The sequence below is a fragment of the Falco biarmicus genome, chromosome 4 (assembly GCF_023638135.1).
Source record: "Falco biarmicus isolate bFalBia1 chromosome 4, bFalBia1.pri, whole genome shotgun sequence".
NCBI classification, from domain to species: domain Eukaryota; kingdom Metazoa; phylum Chordata; class Aves; order Falconiformes; family Falconidae; genus Falco; species Falco biarmicus.
This window is the reverse complement of record NC_079291.1, coordinates 11,743,866-11,764,117: the sequence shown is the minus strand read 5'-3', so window position 1 is coordinate 11,764,117 and position 20,252 is coordinate 11,743,866. Positions and strand designations below refer to the sequence as shown.

At 45.1% G+C, this 20,252-nt stretch overlaps 1 protein-coding gene across 1 annotated transcript in view; it reads left to right on the top strand.

The window, feature by feature from the left end:
• The first annotated feature begins 205 nt into the window (after window positions 1-205).
• TRIM71 (tripartite motif containing 71) overlaps window positions 206-20,252 on the top strand; it is a 62,122-nt gene continuing 42,075 nt past the window's right edge. Inside the window, exon 1 of the mRNA XM_056337543.1 lies at window positions 206-2,161. Within this exon, the coding sequence (XP_056193518.1) occupies window positions 1,271-2,161 (891 nt within the window). The 5' untranslated portion in view covers window positions 206-1,270. The remainder of the gene's footprint in view (window positions 2,162-20,252) is intronic.

Here is a 20,252-nt window from a genome sequence, read left to right as displayed (position 1 = left end):
CAATTTGTGCGAGCGAATATAATACACCCCCCATGAATAATTCAGGGCGGCCGGCGGGGACCTGCCGCTGCTCCTCTGCCCGGCCGCGGCCGCCGCAGCGTGTGCGAGTCGCGCCGAGCCCGCGGCGCTGAGCGCCCGCTCCCGCCGCCGGGCACCGCGTGTGGCGGGGCCGCTGCGGGCTCGGCGCTGCCCTCCGCGGGGACCCCGCTTAGAGGAAGGCGGACGGCGAGCCGGGATTTTTGAGAGGCGAGAGGGGACCGCTGCTTTTAACCGTCCGCGGAGCCCTTTTCTTCTTCCCATCTCCTCCCTCTCCTCTGTGTCCCGCCAGCGTGAGTCTCTGCCGGTGGGGTGGGCACCAACGCCGCCCTCCATCCCCACCCCCCAGTCATGCGGTGGTGGAGCAGGCGTCGGCGGGGGAGGACTGGAGCCGGAGAAGTCTGCCTGGCCACTGTGTTTCAGTGCCTCTCTCTCTCCTAGAGCTGCTCTGGATTGCAAAAGTGGAGGGGGGAACTGAAACGAAATTTCCCCTTCCCCCCCGACAAGCACAGGTTTAAAGGAAAAGAGGAAAAAACCCCACGCCCCAAGAAGAAAGCGCGAAACTTGAGTTAAGCCCCTGCAGCCCCTCACCCGCGTCCTCCCCGCCCAGCCGGAGGGACTTGCACTGCCGCCCCGACCCCGTCCTGCGGCCGTGGGAACCGGAGCCGAGCCCCGGCGGACAGAGGTCCGGTCCCCGCTGGACGCGGCGGGGATCGGGCGGTCGGCGCCCATGCACTTTCTGTTTAGGAAGACAAGTAACCAAACCACGTTGTCAAACTGCTGACCCAAGGGGGAAATGAGAAGACTGTGTGAGGTATTGACCGCTCTGGGAATCGATACAATTTGTCTAATGCAACGGGGGATCGGGGGCTGAGTACATGTGAGGGAAGAGAGGCTCCATTTGCCGAGGGAGAGCGGGACAGCTACACCTTGATACCAAAAATACCCTCTCGCCAGCAGCAAGCCCGGCAGCGGCGAGGTACGAGGCGAGGATCCAGCTCCCTGCAGACGCCGGATCGATGACACCGTATTTGCAAAACCGGCCAATCGATCCCACTTGGCAAAACGACTGATCGATGCCAGCTTGCTCGTAAGCCGCTTGCAGAACTACCTTCTTCTCCCCACGCCTCTACAGACGCCCCCCGTCTTTTTTTTTTTTTCCGCCCACGCTTCTGTTCTGTGAGGGAGGGGAGGCGCGTTTTCACCCCCCATCGGGGAGCCGGGCCCATCGCAAATGGCTTCGTTTCCCGAGTCCGACTTCCAGATCTGCCCGCTGTGCAAGGAGATGTGCGGCTCGCCGGCTCCCCTCTCCTCCAACTCCTCCACCTCCTCGTCCTCCTCGCAGACCTCCAGCTCCTCCGGGGGCGGCGGCGGCGGCTCCTCCTGCGGGGGCCCGCCGCGGCGGCTCCACGTCCTGCCCTGCCTGCACGCCTTCTGCCGCCAGTGCCTGGAGGCGCAGCGGCACCCCGGCGCGGGGGACGCGCTCAAGCTGCGCTGCCCCATCTGCGACCAGAAGGTGGTGATCTCGGAGCCCTCGGGCATGGACGCGCTGCCCTCCTCCAACTTCCTCCTCAGCAACCTGCTGGACGTCGTGGTCGTGGCCGCCGCCGCCGACGAGCAGAAGAACGGCCGCGCCGCCGGGGCCGGCCCCGCCGCCGGCTCCGGCGCGGGGGGGGGCGGCGGCGGCGGCAACAACCGCCACCACGGACGCCCGCCGCCGCCGCACCGCGCCGCCGGCTCCTCGCCCGCCGCCGCCGCCTCGGCCGCGCCCTCCTCGACGTCCTCCTCCTCCTCCTCGGGCGGCGGCTCGGCGGCGCTCCTGCTGCGGCGGCCCCACAGCCGGCAGGGCGAGCCCCGCTGCAGCTCCTGCGACGAGGGCAACGCCGCCAGCTCCCGCTGCCTCGACTGCCAGGAGCACCTGTGCGACAACTGCGTGCGGGCGCACCAGCGCGTGCGCCTGACCAAGGACCACTTCATCGAGCGCTTCGCCGCCGCCGCCGGCCCCGCCGCCGCCGCCGGCCCCGCCGCGCCGCTCGCCCTCAGCCCGCCGTACCCCGCCTCGCCCTACAACATCCTCTCCGTCTTCCCCGACCGGGCCAGCTACTGCCAGCACCACGACGACGAGGTGAGCGAGTGCGCGGCGCGACGCAACGCGGGAGGGGGCGGCCGCGCTCCCGCCCCTCGCCGGCGCCAGAGGGCCCCCGCACCCTCGCGGCGGGCGGGCCTGAGGGGCCGGGCGCGACCGGCCGCGGCGCTTCGTCCCACCGGGTCCCGCCGCCCCGCGGGGCTCGGGGGCCGGAGGTGGGCTCAGCTCCGCCGGGGGGGGTGGGGGGTAGGGCCGCCCTTCCAACGGGCGGGCGGCGAGGCGGCGGCGGTCCCGGGCGGCCGCTCGCTCCCGGGAGGAGGAGGTGAGGCGGGGAGCCCGCGGCTCGGTGCGGGCGGCGGCCGTCGGGGCCTCGGGCCGCCGGTGCGCGGCGGGAAGCCGCTGCCGCGGTCTCTGAGGGAGTCGGTATGTGGGGCGCGTAGCCTGGGCGGCGAGGCCGCGGGCGGGGAAAGCCCCCCAAGCCCCTGCCGTTTCTGATGCGAGGTTCAGCTGCTTCGTGGGGTCGGCTTTGTGCCGCGTTCGGCGTGTGAGATACCGAGGAAATAAACCGAATACGTAGGGAAGGAGGGTGGCCGTGACGAGGGAAGGACTGTATTTTTTTTTTTGAAGGCAGTCAGAAATTAGCAGAGATGGGCATCCTTGCCACAGCAGCTGCATCTCCTGCTCCGGGGCAACGTTGGTGCAAACGGGAACTTTACGGATGCAAAAACGAGAACTCGTTTTATGTGTGTTTTGCTTACAACGCTTTGCTTGCAAGATTTTGTTTCTGATGATCCTAAGCGTTGTTTCACAGAGGCTGCGGCTTCTTCAAAATGTGCTTGAAGGTGTCTTGAGTTTCATTGGGACATAGTTTCTTGCTGTGATAGTTTGAAACTTGATTTCCATCTGAAACTGGAAAATGGCGGTCTGCTGTCCCCCCCTTCTGCTCTGGGGGTCAACGCGGGGGATTTTGCTGGAATTTTCCAGTAACTTCAGTGTTGGAGGTGGTTTCCTCCCAGTATGAAATCGGACAGCACAACAAGCAGCTTCAGGGGAAAAACCTGCCTGAGAACAGGGAGAGTACCCATGCTTTTCGTGGGATGCTTGCTTAACTGATAGGTGAAGGCGTTTACACTAGCAAAATGTGGTGATGCCTTTGTCTCCAGTTTGCAAGGACACTTACTCCTATCCCACTGCTGTACCTCTGAAATAATTTTCTAGAAAGCTCTGGAAGAGCTTTTCTTGTTTCTTAAAGCTGCTGGTGTCAGGGAACAAGAGTATGAATTTCGTGGGAAAACAAAAAAAAAATTAAAATGACGTTTTGGGAGTGGTGGGGTGTACTTAAGGGGCCAGGAAGTTTAAAAAGAAAAAAAAATCCAAATCGAAACGAAAAAAAAACCAAAACCCAACCAACCAAAAAAACCCAACCCAGCAACCTTATGGCAGTTGGGCTGCTTGCACCTTTTTGTGGTATCTTCCTGCTAGTGGGCTTCCCAAAGAACATATATAATACTGAATGCCAGAATGAAATGAAACACGGTGTTCTTAATATGCTACCCCCCCCCCCCCATGTTTCTGCCTTCATTCTGGAGTATAACTTTGGACTTGCAGTATGGGCTAAAAAGCTGTCTAGTTCTTGTGTTCTCAGTATGACAAAATTCTGTGTGTCAAATGAAACAATGGAGAGCTTTTGGCCACAGCGTAGAGCATCCAACTTCTAAAACAGATTTATTTTCCACCATTTGGTGAAGAGTAGCTGGGACAGGAGCTTCGAGGTATTTTGTAGGCTGTACAGCTTTTTTAGAAGTAGCTTGTAAAAAACAAACCCAAAAAACCCCGTTAATTTATTTTACATAACTAATTTTATAACTGATTTTATTTTCGACACTGCTTTGAAAAGATTGTGTGTGTCTTAGGATTGGTTTTGGGTGTCCTTGTGTGTCCTGTAGACCTAGAAATTGTTTTAAAACAAGTGAGCGTTTTCAAGCCTCCAGCTCCTGTTGAGAAAGGCTTTTATTCTGCAAATTAATGATCTACTACTGTTCTTGATTAGTGAGTTTTGGTGGTTCCTTAATGTGGGTGTGCCTGATGAGTATTTGCAAGTATTTTTTATTCACTCAAGGGGAGACCTTTGGGGGGGGGGGGGGGGGGAGACTGACTGTTTGGAACAGTTTATACTGTAAATCTTTCTCACTTCGGCTGAAAATGTGGGCAAGGTGTACAATTTTTTTGAGAAAGGGTGGCTGCAAAGCTGGAGGGTTATTGCTTGTTTAATTCTAAGAATGCTATTTACAGCCTCATAAAAGGAACAATAATAGAAAGGCAGCCTTCCAAGAGAGTACTTAAATGATGCACTGAGGACTTCGGTTGTCTAATAGTGTAAAAACAAACCTAAAACACATAGCAGGAATGGTAGCTTGAAACCTTAATATTAGTTATAAACTTTGGTTCTGCTCAGTGTGTAAGTGGGAAAAGCTGGTGACGGAGCAGGATATTCCCTCAGAATAATGTCATGCCTGTAAGTTTGAGCACAGGTAGATCACAATCTGTAAGCTGCTAGGAGTTCTTTCAGATGTGGAGTTCTCCTTCTCCAGGATGTATCTTCCTCACCTTGTTTGAGATCAGTTAGTAAGGCGTTTGACTGACCCTGTTCCTGAGGCTTTTCTGGGCCAAAGCAGCTGGCTACCTTATTTTTTGCCTCCTTGCATAGAGCCTGATAATCCTGTCCTTCCAACATCACTGCTTCACTTCTTACCTCTTGGTTCTGTTCCTCTCTGGTCTTACCGCCCTTCTTCCTGGGAAGGAAGCACTGTCCATTCCAGAAACATTCTGTTCCCTGTAATTTTCCTTTCTTCCATCCCCACTTCGAGACTCCCTGGAGTGAGGAGGGGAGTAGCATTGTGGGTGGTTACTTACTAGGTGTTCCAAGTCTCAAAACAAGACTACAGATACACATTTGCAAGGCAAGATCAACATAGTTGCTTATCCTTTCAATAGAGGAGTGCAGGCTTCTGCTCTTTACGGGGATGTCTGGAGCAGTATCTCTAGAACCAATGCAACTAGTCTCGGTTGAGCTGTTTACTCGTCTAAAAGAACAGTAACCTGTTGTGTGCTATGAGTACATACAGTCACTGACAGCAGAGAATATTGACTGTTACTGTAGTAGCAAACACTAAAGAAAATGGGACTCTGAACACTTGCTTTCAGGGTGGCTAGTGTCTGCAAATACTACAATGATGCATGAAAGGAAAGCAAGTAGACTATTCCTTGGGGGGGCTGGGAAGGCAAAAGCCAATCTTTCTTTGTTTATTCAAAGTTTATTTGAATTGCAGAGGAGTCTGGCCTAAACTGAACTAGTATGAGGGAAAAGGAGGAATAGTGTGGCTAGGAAGGAAGGGTAGGTTAGATAGTCTCTTTTGTGTCACGGCTTGCCATCACTGCCAAACACTGAGCTTTACTCCGCGGTGCTCTTAAATGCTGTCCACCCACATGTTTCAGCAGAACAGTTGGCTAACACAAAGGGAATATGGCTTTCTGTGTCTCTTGTGCAAGGGCTATTTATATGAATATGCACATATGCAGTATGTGATGCAGGTTCTTGCCATTACTTTTTCTAACGAGTGGTTAGGGTTTTTCCCTCCTAACACAATGATTACAATGATTAAAACTTTTTCGGAGTGCATCCTGGAGGCAGTGGTCTTAGTATGTGTACTTCATTTTGCTGCTGCTGTTGTGGCTGCTATAGCTTCAGCTTTAGAGGAGAATGTGCACATGAGCTAGAGAAATCCATACTTGCAGTATATGTAAGAAACTGCATATGCTGCTTTATACTGATGCATCCACCCTCCATTTTATCGTACTTTCTGTGTCTTTTCTTTTATAGCAAACATGCATGCAGATGCCCAATCTGAAGACAGTACTTTGGATTCAGTTACTGACACCTGTGTCTTTTCAGTTTTTTCCTGGTGAAGAAAGCAGGGCAGCAAGTTATTTTGTTCATATGTGGTCTGTGTAATGTGGATTTAACATCTTTAGAATGATGAAGGGTTTTAATAATCTCTTAATTTCACACTTCTTTTTTTTGTTTACAAATAATGTTAAGATATCTGGTGCTAAACAGGTTACCTCTTGATTTACTGTGCCTTACTTTCCTTTTAGTTGTCCCTTCCCCAGCATACTTTCAGCTCCTGGCTCTTCCCTATACATAAAAGTACTTTATTTAACTGCTTATTTTTTATAAGAGAATAAAAGCTTTGCCGGGCTTAAAACTAGCTTTAATACCATACTGGACAGAATCTAGATGTCCTTTCCTTCCCCTGCTTTGCCCCGACTAATGTTGAAATACTCTCAACATTTTAGGGTAAATACAGCACAGTTGTATGCTTTTTTTCCCCCCCCGGGTAATAATCCGATATCATTATGCTACTGTCCTAATCAAATGTGACTTCAGATAGTTTTCAGTGAGTAAAAACTGGAAGAAACTGAAATGCCTTGTCTGCTCAAGCAACTGTAATGAATTGTTTTTACTTTGAGAAATCTTTGAAAAAAACAAGGGTATCAATACAAGAGAAACTTGCAGGCTGCAGCATAGACCTGTGAGGTTAGACAACTTTCTTGAGAAGATAGATAGGACTGGAGATCTGCATGCAATCTCCATGAAATAAGCATGAAACTAGTCTACTGTATACTGAACTTAATTTTCTTAAGCTTCGGTTTTGCTAAAACCGATGCCTTGAAGTGTATCTCGTAAGCTGGAGAGAGGGTCTGACTGAATTTTTGCTTCAGTTTAAGTGATGAAGTCTTGCATCTTGTGTAGGAGTTTCTGCTTTCAGCTAAACCTTCAGAGCACGTGAACATGCTTGCTATATCATGCTTCCTTAGAGGAAAACTACCTAGTTCCTCTGTTTTAAAGCTAAGAAGGTATCATTCCTCTCTCGATACTGACTTGACCCTGTCCCTTCCTAGTTCTCCTCCCATACTCCCTTCCTTCCTGCAAAGCTGTTGGTGTCTTTCCATCAGACAAAGAATCATGATGTGTTGAGAGCACAGATCTTAAGCTGTACGAACAATGCACCGAATGTTAAGACTAATGTTACCACAGATAAGATTTCACAGAAGGGGTTTATTGTCTTTAGCTGTAATCCACTATCAATAGAGCAGTTAAAAATATAACCATGGTTCATAATTATGTAGTACATAATTTTTAGTGCTGCTGTTACCCTATCATTCCAAGTCTTAATTAAAAGTGTAGAAATACTGGATGGGAATGGGACTGTTGCTTGGCAATGTGAGTATTGGCTAATGTAATGAATGGATGTCCCTGATCCTAAAATATATTAAACATATGTCCTTGTTTTAGCTGTTCTCATGGGCTTAGCTGCAGCAACTTCCACGGGTTGTTTTCTGCCTTCCCTGGCTGTGCTTGTGGAAGGGCTCTGTGGGTGGGATGGGTTTGGTCCTCTTACCTAACAAATTATGCTTGTGCATCCAAATAAATTCTGAAAGTCACAGGATAGAACAAAAACATGCAAAAGAATTGGAGCAATACTGTCTGCTGTTTTTAAACTTTATTTCAAAAGCTTTACTATGTAGTATCATTTTGGACAATTTTATCTCTCCCTCTTTCCCCTTCCCCCTCCCATCTTAAGGAAGAGAAATTTGTATGTAGCTAATACAGGAGTAGTACTTCTTTCCTAAAGTTCTTTTGACTCTAAGCTGCTACTTTCCTCTTCTTTATCAACCCTCAACAAAACAGCACATTTTTCAACTATGAAGCCTATAGTTGAGGAACTAAAAATGCTGACCAGCTTTTTTTAGCTGGTGTAAAACTCAGCCACAGATGAGGCTCACAAATACACGTTCTATGTTGTCCTACTGTGCTGCTTCTTGGATATGTATGCAATACTGACACTTCCTCACAAGAATTAATTCATGGTTACATGTTCAGCTGTAAGAAATAAGAGCTCCATTCCTGCTATTTCACTTGAGTGTATAACATGCATTTCTAAAACCTCAGGTGGTGAGCTTGTTGGATAGGATGATGTCTGATCAGCAGTTTTCCTACACATGTAGGTGAAATATTTGTGAAGTGACTTAAGACTTGAACTGGAAACTTTAAATGAGAAGCTTATTGTTTTATTATTCTGCATACCTTGTGCTATGTTTCTCTGCACTAGTGAAGACTGGGGGAGGAAATGGCTTACCTTTCAGCCAGTAGGTAGGCAACTTGAGGCAATCTCTAAACTTGTCTCACTAGCAGTGGGTGCAAGTCACTTTTCAGAGTTATAAATATTTTAAAATTTAGGGGACTGTGAGCTATGCCTTCAGTGCTATAGTGGAAGTGGTCCCTACTGAACAAGGAACTGTGAAATATCTCAAACTTTATTTCTGAAATGGACAGATTAATCCAGCCAAAGGCAGCTGTTGTCTTCTTACCTTGGTAGTTATGTCTTACAGGGTCCTGTTTGTTACTATGGTATAATTTTACTAAGATCAGACAAGTAATGACTAAGGCTGCTCTCAGTACCAGTACTTTCCAAGACTGTCAAAATAGTGACTGCCTGCCCATGGATCTCAGTGTTTTGGGGTAGAATAAGGGCCCTTTAGTGAGCTAACGGTAATAGGTAATAGCTAAACTTGCGTTGCATCACTTTCCCTTTAATGTTGGTCTCCATGCATAAAAAGTATTTAAAGGTATTTTGTCAAGTTTGCGAAACTTTATCTTTTCTAGTTGCTTGCTTGTATTACATGCCCACCCCATACATTTTGAGGATAGTCAGTGTTGTTATAAAATATTTCCAGTAGGTAAGTTTATTTCCCTAGTTAAGGTGTAGTAAAGGTACAGAAATACCAAATGCTGTGTTTGGCTGAATTAAAAGGCTGGCAGGGACCTGAGATCCAGAAATCAAAACTACATCCGAGTATCCCGCTGAAATGTTAGAGCTTGTTGTGCTCTCTTCCCCTTGTCCCATGTTGCCTTGGGTTTTGCAGGTTCTGCTTGCATGTTTAGGTACTTGCTGTCCAGAGTGGCAGGCATATGCTAGAAGGCTAATTTTATACAGCCTTTTGTTCGGCTGCTCTTGGTTAACAAAAGACAAACTATTATTTAGGGGGGAAATGTCACTATCGAACTTCAAATCCTCTCCTTTCCCTCCCCCTTCACTTCAGTGGTTCTTGCTGCTCATGCCATTCATGCTGTCAGGTGTACAATATAAAAATCCCTTAGCTTAAATCTTTGGTGCAAGATTTGGTGCAAGCTTGAAAGCTGTCTGCATTATAGGTGCCTTTTTAAGCTTTGCGATCCAACCTCGTCCTGCATCAAGGGACTAGAGAGTGCTGCTGCCTTGTGTGGGGGCTGTGGTCTGTGAGTTGCCAGTGAACTGGTCGGTACTGGTCCCTGTCATCTGACAAGGTTACTATTCCTGATCTTCTGTAACATTGAGTAATACCACATCAGGTGATTGAGAGTGTGAGAGATAATGATCAAGTAGCTTCTAGGGGCTTGCTGTTGCTGTGTCTGTCAGTGGTTTGAAAGTCAGCTCTGTATTTCTAAGATTTTTAAGTGTATGTATATGGAAGGCAGAGCGAGCCTGTTACTTTGAGGAAAATCTTGTTAGAGAATGGAAAGAATCCGATTCTATGATCATGCTTCCAAGTCGCCTTTTTCCTTTAGAAGCCATGCTGGTAAAGAGTTAAATTTCACCCCCCTGCAGCACACCCCGCCCCCACTGCTATATACGGTGTGCCCAAAGGCGCTGGAGATTTAATACATTGAAGTTGGAGCGTGAAGGGGGTCTGCAGCCTGCTAGACAAAGTCACTCAAATTTCAAGAATACTTGATCCATACAAGGATGTTACTTGAGAAAGGCATGACTTCTCTGTAAGAAACTGGTTGCCAAACGAGCTGGCTGAGTGTGTCCTAAACACAGGTTTTTTTGACTAGATGAGCAAATTGGAAACCAGATTTTCTTTAATTGATGACTGATAAGCAAGCCAGCTAAAGTTGTGAGAACCATCTCCCTCCAGAGAACAATGGTTATTTGTAGGGGAAAATTAAAATTGTGACTCTGCCGTTGAAGTGTTTGCAAGTCATAGAAACTATTGTGCAGATAACTAAATTATCAATTGTCATATTGAATTGACTGAACAAATGGCAAATATAACTCCCTCTCCAAGTTACTGTAGAAGCAGCTGTAATATCACAATGGTGTCCCAACACAATGCATTTGGTGTCAGCTTCTGGTAAAGGCTTTTAAATGGATGGGCAAATATTTTGGGAAGAGGGCCAGTTTGTGAAGAAGTAAAAACAAAATTTGGAACTGGAAATGTTAGACAGTGGTCTGGAATGGATTCTACCCTGAAAGAAACAACCATCAAACTAATAACAAAACATTAGAGAATTAAAGAGGGTGAAGCACAAAAGAATTATAAACACTGAGGTCCCATTCTTCCCAGTGATGCTCTTGTACTTAATAAAATGGTAATAGGGGAAAGATGTAATAACTCTTCTTGTTTGTCCCCTCTTGTGCTTAACACAATTGTGAGGGGGTGGATGTAATACTCACCCCGCGCCTGCCGCCCCCCCCCCCCCCATATGTAAGATAAGATGATTACTGATAAAATGAGAATTAGGAATTAGATTGGGGTTATAAATGGTGGCTGTGACAGTGTCCCAAAAGGTAACAGCATTGCCCTTCCTTGGAGTGAAAATATTGTCTGCTTTCTCCATTCTAGACAACATATATTTTAACCGACAGTACCATTCCGTGGTAGCACACTCTCTTTTCTAGCATTACTTATTTTTTTTCAAGGACTCTGAACCTGTTACTACTAGAGCAGAGAGAACCAGTGTACGAGCCTTGAGCTTTCTGTTGCTGAAGCATGGCGCCTTTACTTGAGTTACACTGTATGGTGGTTAGCATGGACGTTAGTGGGCAGTCTAAGCAGGCTGGTGTGAGTGGAAGCAAGCCTTGGAGGGTCTTGAGCTGGTGTGCTGCTGGAGGGCTGTCAGCTCCAAACGTCTAGCTGCTCTGGAGAGGTACTCTTCACAATGACAGGCTGCATACATATGCATGCAAATCTGATGTACTTGATGGCCTAAGTTTTAGATGATTGACTTGTCAAAACGAGCATGATTTTATCTTCATGATATTGCCTTTCTGGCAAAGGTGGTGGTGTCCCATCTTTGCATCTTATCAAAAAGTAACTTGGGAAGCACCTCTGAACTGTTACTCTCTAAACAGTAGCAGCTGTGTCAAGCCAGCCTAACTTTGGTACCAAACCCAAGTGGAAATCCTCTAAGGCAGTGTCATGTGAGCCTGAAGGGGTGGTGGTGGTGGGGCTTCCATTCACAGTGGCTTACTCTTGAAATAATATTTTCAGGGAGCAATTGTATGCTTTGATTGCATGTGATGCTGCTAGTTACAATTAAAAAGTATTATCTAGGAAAATGGCCTCCTGGAGAACTGCTAGAGAAATTCGGCTGGAAATTCTGAAGCACTGCAATTAAAATTAACATGGCATGTACATTCACTTCCCCTTGCATGAGCCTTCGGCATTGGCTGGATATAAGTATGGTCAGCATGTCTTTGCAAAGACTGGAGTAGTTGGTTCTTTGGCCACTTAAGCTTGTAGTGGCATTACTATACACTCTGGCTTGGATTAAATCCAAAGGCCTTCTTTCACCTGAACACCTTGTCAGTTCTTCCATTATTCTTCCTATGCCTCTGAGTCAGTGAAGTGAATTCTAGTATGTGATTACTGCCAGTTTTTACTAGTGTTCCTATCTTGGTCTCTGGGCAACAATGACAAAAAACTCTCTAAATTAAGGTTCTCCCATTTCTACTCTCAATGTAAAAGTGCAGGTGTTAACATGAAGCTTGCTTTTACAAACTGGAACAGAAAAATCACCTTGAACCTTTCTTTCAATTCATGGTTTCATTTTCATGTCAATCATTAGATGCTGCAAGCAATTGAATCTTATTTTTCTACAGGAAGGACCACAATTTGTATGGTTCTAGAAATAATTTAGGGTGTTAAACTATTCACTAGCTTTATTTTGATTGGTTTCTGATTTGCTCATCTAGCCACAAAAAACTTCATTTGGAGGACTTAGCTCAGCTGGCTCATCTGGCAACCAGCTTCTCACAGAAGTCATGCCTTTCAAGTAACATCCTTGTAAATACAACCGAAGGTTAGCATTTTCATTCTGTATGCTGTTGCTTCTGAAACCTATTCTTAATGCCAGCCTACACCGTTCAGCAAAGAACAGGGCTGCTAAGGAGCTCAAGGTGATGAAACCCCTCAGCTGCGTGGACTCCCAAGCAGGGTCCAGGCACAGAAAGCTGCATTCATTGCAGGGGAAGTGACATAGTGTTTGATACACAGGCAAAGCAAGGTGGCTTACACAACCCGGCTAGTTGCCATGCTAGCCTTGGCACAGGTATCCCTTGTCATCTAAATCTGCATGTCCCTTCTGCTTCAGCCTCTTTCAGACAGTCAGTGTTCTGTATCTGATCCGTTCACGCATTGTTTAGCAAGAAGTAGCAGGGTGAACTGGCTCACGTGTAAGAAGATGAAAGCCAGTGCCAAGCTGGCTGAAATCGTTGGACAATGGAGGCAGCAAAACCCTGCAGCTGAAGACTCTGTAGGGAAGAAGGAAGAACACGTACTGAAGTTCCTCTTCTCTTATCCAAACCTGTTGACCTCCTGTCCTTCCCCAGCTCCACCTTGAATCTAACCACCCAAACTTTGAAAAGGAATTAAATAATTTGGATGCTTTCAATGAATGCCTTTTCTGTTGCTGTTCATTTGTCTTCATTATATATTGTCAGTATACCTATATAAACATTTTAAAATACTATTTATGAGGGTTTGGCTAGCATAGTAAGACCGACTTATTTTTTCCTAAATGAAAGATAAGTCTTGACAGTTGATCAATCAAGGAGTAATGTATTGAACCAGTATTCTGTCAGAACTGCTGTTTTGTCTTCACCGATGTTCAATACAGCTATTTCAGAAAAAATATGGGAAGTGGTATAGTGTATAGCTCTATGTTAACTGGTCCACAAGGTGTCCTGCCATTTAAATTTATATCTAAAATTCTAATGTGGAAGCCTTGATGTCCTGTCTTGTTCTTAAACATTAGTTTTCTAATGAGCAACAGAAAAAAAACCCTAGTCTCAACTGAAAACACCATATAATGCATGAAACAATATTTTGGCTGGAGGAGAAGACTGTATTTCCATCAGTCTTTATTGTTTGAGGTTTAAATTCATCTTAATGCCATCCAAGGAGGACACAAAAAGGAAACACTTCTCATAAGCTAGGGGATAGATTGGAAAGAGGAAATGTTGCTTGTTAAAACAAACACCAAAATAAAAAATAGAACAGTGATACCTCCCAGCTGAGATCACTGTGTGCTAACCAAATATGCTTTCAGCAGATGAGAGACTTACTGAAGTGGTGTGCTGTCAATCTTGTTTACTCTTCGAGGTATTTGTCAGCATATGAAAGAACAGTGTTCTCCTTGCAGAATTCAAGTGCATTTGGATATGGCTTACCTTGGGATGGCCATCTGCTGAACTACTCATGATAACAAATATATTCTTATAACCTTTTTCCAGTTGTCTGTTCTTGGGTGACTGACAGTTTGGTTTATTCCTTGTTTTTGAGAACAATCATGTCATTCTAAGTTGTGGCTTAGTTTTACTACAAAGCTTGCTGGGATGAGTTTTCTGAAGGTATGTGTAAAGACATAGTTGCCACCTGTATTAGGGGATTCTCATTTTGGAAATAGATTGGCAGTTTTCCATTTGGCTTCTGTGGCAGAGATACTTTGACGGACAGCTATATAGTCTGTTGCTCTAAGGAGAGGAGTAGAGGGAAATAATTCAAGGTGACATCCTCAGCTGTGAATCTAGGAACTTTTTCTTGTATGCACATATTCTAATGAAGCAGCACGTTTTTGAGCAGCATGATGTGAAAAGATACCGATTACTATACTTGTGATCTAAGAAAGGAAACTACTCTTCAGACACCCCTGTCTGACCCAGGCAGACTGCTGCCAGCAGTTCACTAGGAACAAATGGCTGTTGTTGAAAGATACTGCCTAAATCAGTGAGAGTCAGAACATCGTGGTATGTGGGTTGTTTTTTCCCCATTTCATGTATCTTGTTTTTATCTAAGCAGGGGAGACATTCCTGCCAAATACTAATGCCATGGCTCTTTTTCTGCTACGACTAGGTAGAAATGTTTTCAGAATGAAAGATCTTTATAAATTAAAGTTTAAACAAACAAAACAAAACCAAACCAGCCAAAACAAATTCTCAAAACACCCAGCTCTCATGTGGTCAAAGAAGCCACTTCTTGGAGTAAGCTGACTGACTCGTTTCATGTTTGATCCCATATGGAGTTACGGAGGGAAACCATTCCTTGAGTGCTTTTGTTAAATAAAGCTGTTGCCATGAATTAAGCAACACTGCCCTGGAATGTTTCTGATCATGGTCTTGCAGAGCTTGTGACCTTTGCACTGAACATGTGAACTGAAACTTCATCTTCCAGTGTTCAATAACCATGTTAAAAATTCAGAGGTGAGGCAGTCTTGGGATTTCCTTAGGCTAGCTTAAATGCCAAGTGAAATTTAAGTACTGGTTTATACAGTTACTCTTCCTGTTTTGTAAATCATAAGTCAAATTGAAAAAAACCTAAAATCTTTATTTTAAAGCTGAGACTTCTTTGTCAGGTTAAAAAAAAACTGCACAGACCATCTCTTATAATGCTTACCTTTGTTGGAGCCTACTAAACCACTAAAATATTGCTGCCTTCTTGTCTAGAAGCATCCAATTACTATTAATCTGGATGTTTGTAGTAGTATACTACTACTACTACTTAAAGCAGTTGCTTTAAATAACAGCTGGATGTAGCACCTGAAGAGGCTATTCCGTTTAACTGGGCTGCAGCTGAAAGGGAGAAAGGAGCATTTTAAAACCTGTGTCTCTTGCAGGATGCCACTGGACTTCCTAGCCTACTAGAATGCTATAAACATCAGTATGTTTCTTGTTTACCAGATAGAAACACTGCCACCTCTTGGCTATTTGTTGTTCTGGCTTTTTTAAGAATACTTTTTCTAGTTTCTTGTGGTGTTTTTCTGAATAATCAGGTGATGGTGTGGTGAAACGACTTGCAATTTTGTATGGCAACTGTAACAATTTACTGATTCTACCCTGGAACAAAAGGAAGAGAGGGTACTGCTTGGTTCAGTGACAATCAACTTTCTGACCCATCTCTCTGTATTACCTCCTGTAAAAATATACTAGGCTAAGTTGGGCTTCTGTCCTTGCTAGATTAGCAGACAATGCCAGCATCTGAAAGTAGTATCCGGCACAAGGGGATTCAGCCTTTATGCCCTAAAAAGGGATTGATATAATATTTCCTACTGATCTGAGTTTTGACCAAATTCGAATAAACAATGCTGATCAGATCCTGAATTCTATGGAGTTGGGGAAAGAAGGTTATGTTAGATTCTGACCATGTTTCTGATGGCAGTTTTGGTGAAGCTGGCTTGAGGAATTGTTTAAAATACTGCAGTTTCAGTATTTCCTATATTGTGTGGGGTTGTAATAATTAACCCTTAATTTGGGGAATACTTCCCAGTTGAGAGGGCAGTTATGCTTCTATCCAAATGCCTTTTCTTGCTGTAAGCAGCCTTGTCTTTTCCTATAAGCACCCAGTGTTGCACTGGCCATTCGTCTGGTTGTGCGGTGAACCTTACTCCTGACAATGCATAGAGAAGGGTGACTTCTTTAGCCCAGTCCAACTTGCCAAATACGAAACCAGCCTTGAAGAACACCCCCGATGCTGGCTCTTACTCTAACAAGCCAATCCAAGGGTTCTGGGAAGGCTTCCTCCTTAAAACCTGCCTGTGTGAGAGAAGTTGGACCTGACACTTCTCCCTCAGAGGATTTTTCCTTTAGAATAATTCTGGTGCAAAGCAGCAACATCCATATCACAAAAGGGCTGTAATACCATTTAGCATGATCCCTACCCCAAGCAGCAAGTTTTAGTGGAATAAAGAAACTTGAGACAGAGACAAGGTGCTTAGGGAACATGAGAGGACTTCAGTGGTTGAGTGGGATTGTCAGGATGCTAACAACATCCTGACTTCTATATTAGCAGCAAATTAATTTCTAGATGTGTAACTTAAGCTCCATGATGGAGGTAGAGGGTCCAGGTTTCCATCATCTGTTCAGAAGTTGCAGCTCAAACCCCTTTACTAAAGGTAGGCTCTTCCCTACACCCTCTATCCCAGCCCCTTCAAGCGTGGGGCTGGGAGGTCATGGTGGAGAAGCGGCTTTGCTCTCTTGTATATCCCCATTGTATGCACCTCTCAAAGATGAGGCAGGTGTAAATCCAGTTTTCTGTGAATGAACTTTGGAGTCTAACTTCTGGGATGATGGTTTGGAGTCTCTTGTGGGGAGCTGTTCAACTTCATAGAGCAGAACCTGAGTGGCTTGCTAAAGAGAGCACGGATGAGCCTGGTTTCCCTCCTTGGGTGGGATGGTGGTGGGGTGGGAGTTTTTGCTCCAGTGGCTCTTAATATTACTAAATTCTTTATATTGAGTTAAAAAAAAACCAACAGAGGACTTAGACTTTTGTGTTACAGCAGTACAAGCTGGCAAATAAGCTGGTGTTGCTTAATGACATACTGTAGCCATAGTAAATAAGGTTTTACTGTGCAAGCTATATGCTTCCTTTTTTTTGCGGATTTTGGAGTGAGGAAATAAGAAAGGATGAAAGATACTACATAAGCTTTACTAAGCCTTCGCTCGCATCTTGACTTTTTGTAAGCACCATTAGTTGTCTAGCTGTGTACAATGGTAAGGTATAGAAGAGCTCTGAAATACCATTCTTGGATTTAAATGGCAAGTAATATGACAGTCCCAGTGGTTTCTAAAATGCTTTTGTTCAATCACCACCCCCCCCCCCACCCCCCCCACGTCGTGTTTAGTTTTGATGGCACAGGTTAAAGTTGCATTGTGCTGATGCACCATCACTAATAAAACTGCTGCTTAGTGTCTACTTTCCAGCATCCTTATTACTGTGGAGTCAGTCGTACTGTATGAGCAGTAGTGACTGATTTTTAAAATGGAGACTTGCTGGAGGGAGGAAGAATTGGCAAATACAGTGCATCTGAAAATTACTGGAAAACTAATTTTCAGAAGTGTTTTTGTAGTGGCAAGATTTATTAAGATAAAATGTTTTAACTGAATAGTTCTGGCTAATTTGTGATAAAAGTGAACAGATAATGGAAATTTCAAAATTGCTTGCAGCTATTATGATGGTTAAGTATTTTAAATGGAAGAACAAAACACTACCTTAAGATTTTTTTTCAGTCTCTTTGACAAAGCTTAAGAGTTTTTAACATCTCAAAACATGTTTGACCTCCCCACCCTTAAGCCATTTTGACACACTTTACCATTGCATTTCAACAGGAAAGAAAGATCCTTTTTATAGCCAAATGGCTTCCTCCTCCTCTTCTCCCTCTTTTCCCTTCCATCCCCCACCCCAGAGTGCATTTCTAGTGCTCAGGCTTCAGCTGCTGCCTGGATACTGGCTACATCTGTCTTGTTTAGATGGTCCTAAGGAAAAACAGCACAGAATGTGACCGGAGGGCCAACAACAAGATATGTTTCTTTTCAAATTTGAAAGGAAGCACTGCACTTGCTTCTGCCTGTTTCCCTAAACTTTTTAAATCAATCATGGCTAGGGCTGGTAAATGCCTTCTTTTCCCTCCCTCCCTGAAATGGTCAAAATCCAAAACATTTGAACAGGCTAACGAGTTAAATATGGTGGTGTTCACAGGAGTGTTTCCCCTTGTACAACTTCGAGTTTGATGAAATAAACTCTTTTATGGGCTCTTGCTTTGAGACAGCCATTGGGAAACCTTTCAAAGAGGATAGTGTTGCTCTGGGTGGAATTTGGAGGTTTGCAACTCCATAAAAATGCTTGGACTGACAGCAGACTGGGCTTTTGTATTCACATTAAAAGGGACGGCATTAAAAACTGATTCTGGGTCTGAGCAGTGCTTGGTGTTTTGTGGGGATTGTGGTGCAAAAGATGGTGACTGTCAAGGAAAGAGTAATTATGCGGGGCAGATAAAGGACAGTGTAGTTCCTATTTTGGGGGGGGATTTTCTGATGTTTTTTAAAATGCAGGATGAAGGCTGTAACAATGACAATCTATGCCAGTCAAGAATGGGGTTGTAAACTTGTGGGGTGGTGGTTCTGTTTTTTAAAGGTTTAACAGCTTGGGGGGAGCAATGCAACCTGATCCTGTTCATGAAATTTAGCTATAGTTGAAATGGTTTTGCCCTTGTGACAGTATCTTGTTACGCACAAAATAGGAGGAGACTGTCTTAAAACATCAGCATGTTCTCATGCATTTGCATCGCAACCTGTGTGTGTGTGTGGCTGGAGGTGCTAGCTTTTGGTTAGCAGTCCCTTTACCACCCCCCACCCTGGATAATGTGTATTATAATGAACTGTAGGGAACAGAGGAGAAAAAATTAGCAGCAGAAGAAATAGCTCTTGTAAGAGCTCATGTTAACCCATGTTTTAATGGTTACTGCTACCTTTATCTGTTCAAGAGCTTATTAGCCATTTCATTTTTAATATACTTATATCGCAGTGAATAGGTGCGTGGGCTCTATTCTGTTGTTCATTGTGTTATTTCAGCATCATAAGGACAAAATAAATATGTAGGCTTAGGAGATGCAGCCTAAATAGTTTGCATGTTACTGATGTGAGAGGTGTCCGTTAAATTTTGTGGAAGCCCTGCTAGAGTGTGACTCTGGGTTTCATTTCAGCATTTCCTCTGTAGTAACAGTGCTTGAACTTTGGAATCCACTTTCCTGGCTTTTGTGTGGGGAGGCAGAGCAAAATGGATGTTTGCACTGAACTGGGCACGTGCACTGAGCTTCAGATAACAATTATTTGGCTTTTTAACATCCTTACATTTGGCATGTTGAACCAGCCACACAGGGTTGTCCTACATATTCACGCACAAGATGCAGAAATTAACCTGGTCAGCTTGCAAGAGCCTTAGTTTTCATTAAACCACGTGTTGCTGAAGATTGGCTTGTGATTCTGTGCAGAGATGTATACTCTAACCCCGCTCTGAGGCTGCTTTGGCTTGTGTTGGGGAACAAAGATTCTGAAGCGTGTGTCTAGGATGTGTTAAAAGGGCAGTCTCTCTTTCCCGATACATGTTGCAGAATATGTTGTAGAATGGGTAGCTTAGGCCTGGCCTAAAACGTAAGGAATGCTTTTAAAATGTGTTTCCTTTGGATTGAATAGGGAAATGGACTTGCAAAAAGTGAATTCAGTAACTGACTCTCTGTCTTCCAGACTTGAAGGGGTAAATTTCAGTTTTGTTCACTGATTTAATAAAAATTAGTGGCCTGACATCTGTTGATTCTCAGCAGACCTGAAAGAGGTCACAAACTAGAGTAGGCTGTGCCTGCTAAACTGTGCCTATACTGATGGGATTTTAAGTGCTGGCATAAACTGACATGTACGCTAGCTGGATTTTGTCTTAACGCAAAGAGCTGTGGAGCCCCCTGAGTCCAAACATGCTTGTAAATAAACTAGCTTTGTCTTCAGACTGCCCTTGAGGTGTGGATTTTCCTGGCTGAAATGACTTCCTAATGCCAAAGACATCCCTGTTTTAAAACCTGTGTACTGTTTTACAGTCTGTGCCTTTCCCCTGCAGAAAAATGAGGGGTGGGGGAGGGGAGTGCAGATCAATATATTAAAAAGAAATCAAGGGCCCATAACTTGCAATTTAGTAAAAGTTGAGAGACTTCGAGTTTCTGACTTGGCGTGCTGTGAGGATTGGTCTTGCTGCCAAAATCCTGCACTTGGGCCATAGCTCTGTGTGCAGCCCTCTCCCTCTTCCTCCGGCGTGGGGTGGGAGGAGGTGCTCAATGCCCAGGTTGCTGGCGAGGTGGACCTGAAGGATAAATACTCACTATACACAGAAGCAGCATGGGATGGACGGGGGTAACGCTGCAGGCATTAACAATACCTTGTGTTGGAATGTGCTAATACAAATCTGCCTTTTTTTTTTTTTAAAT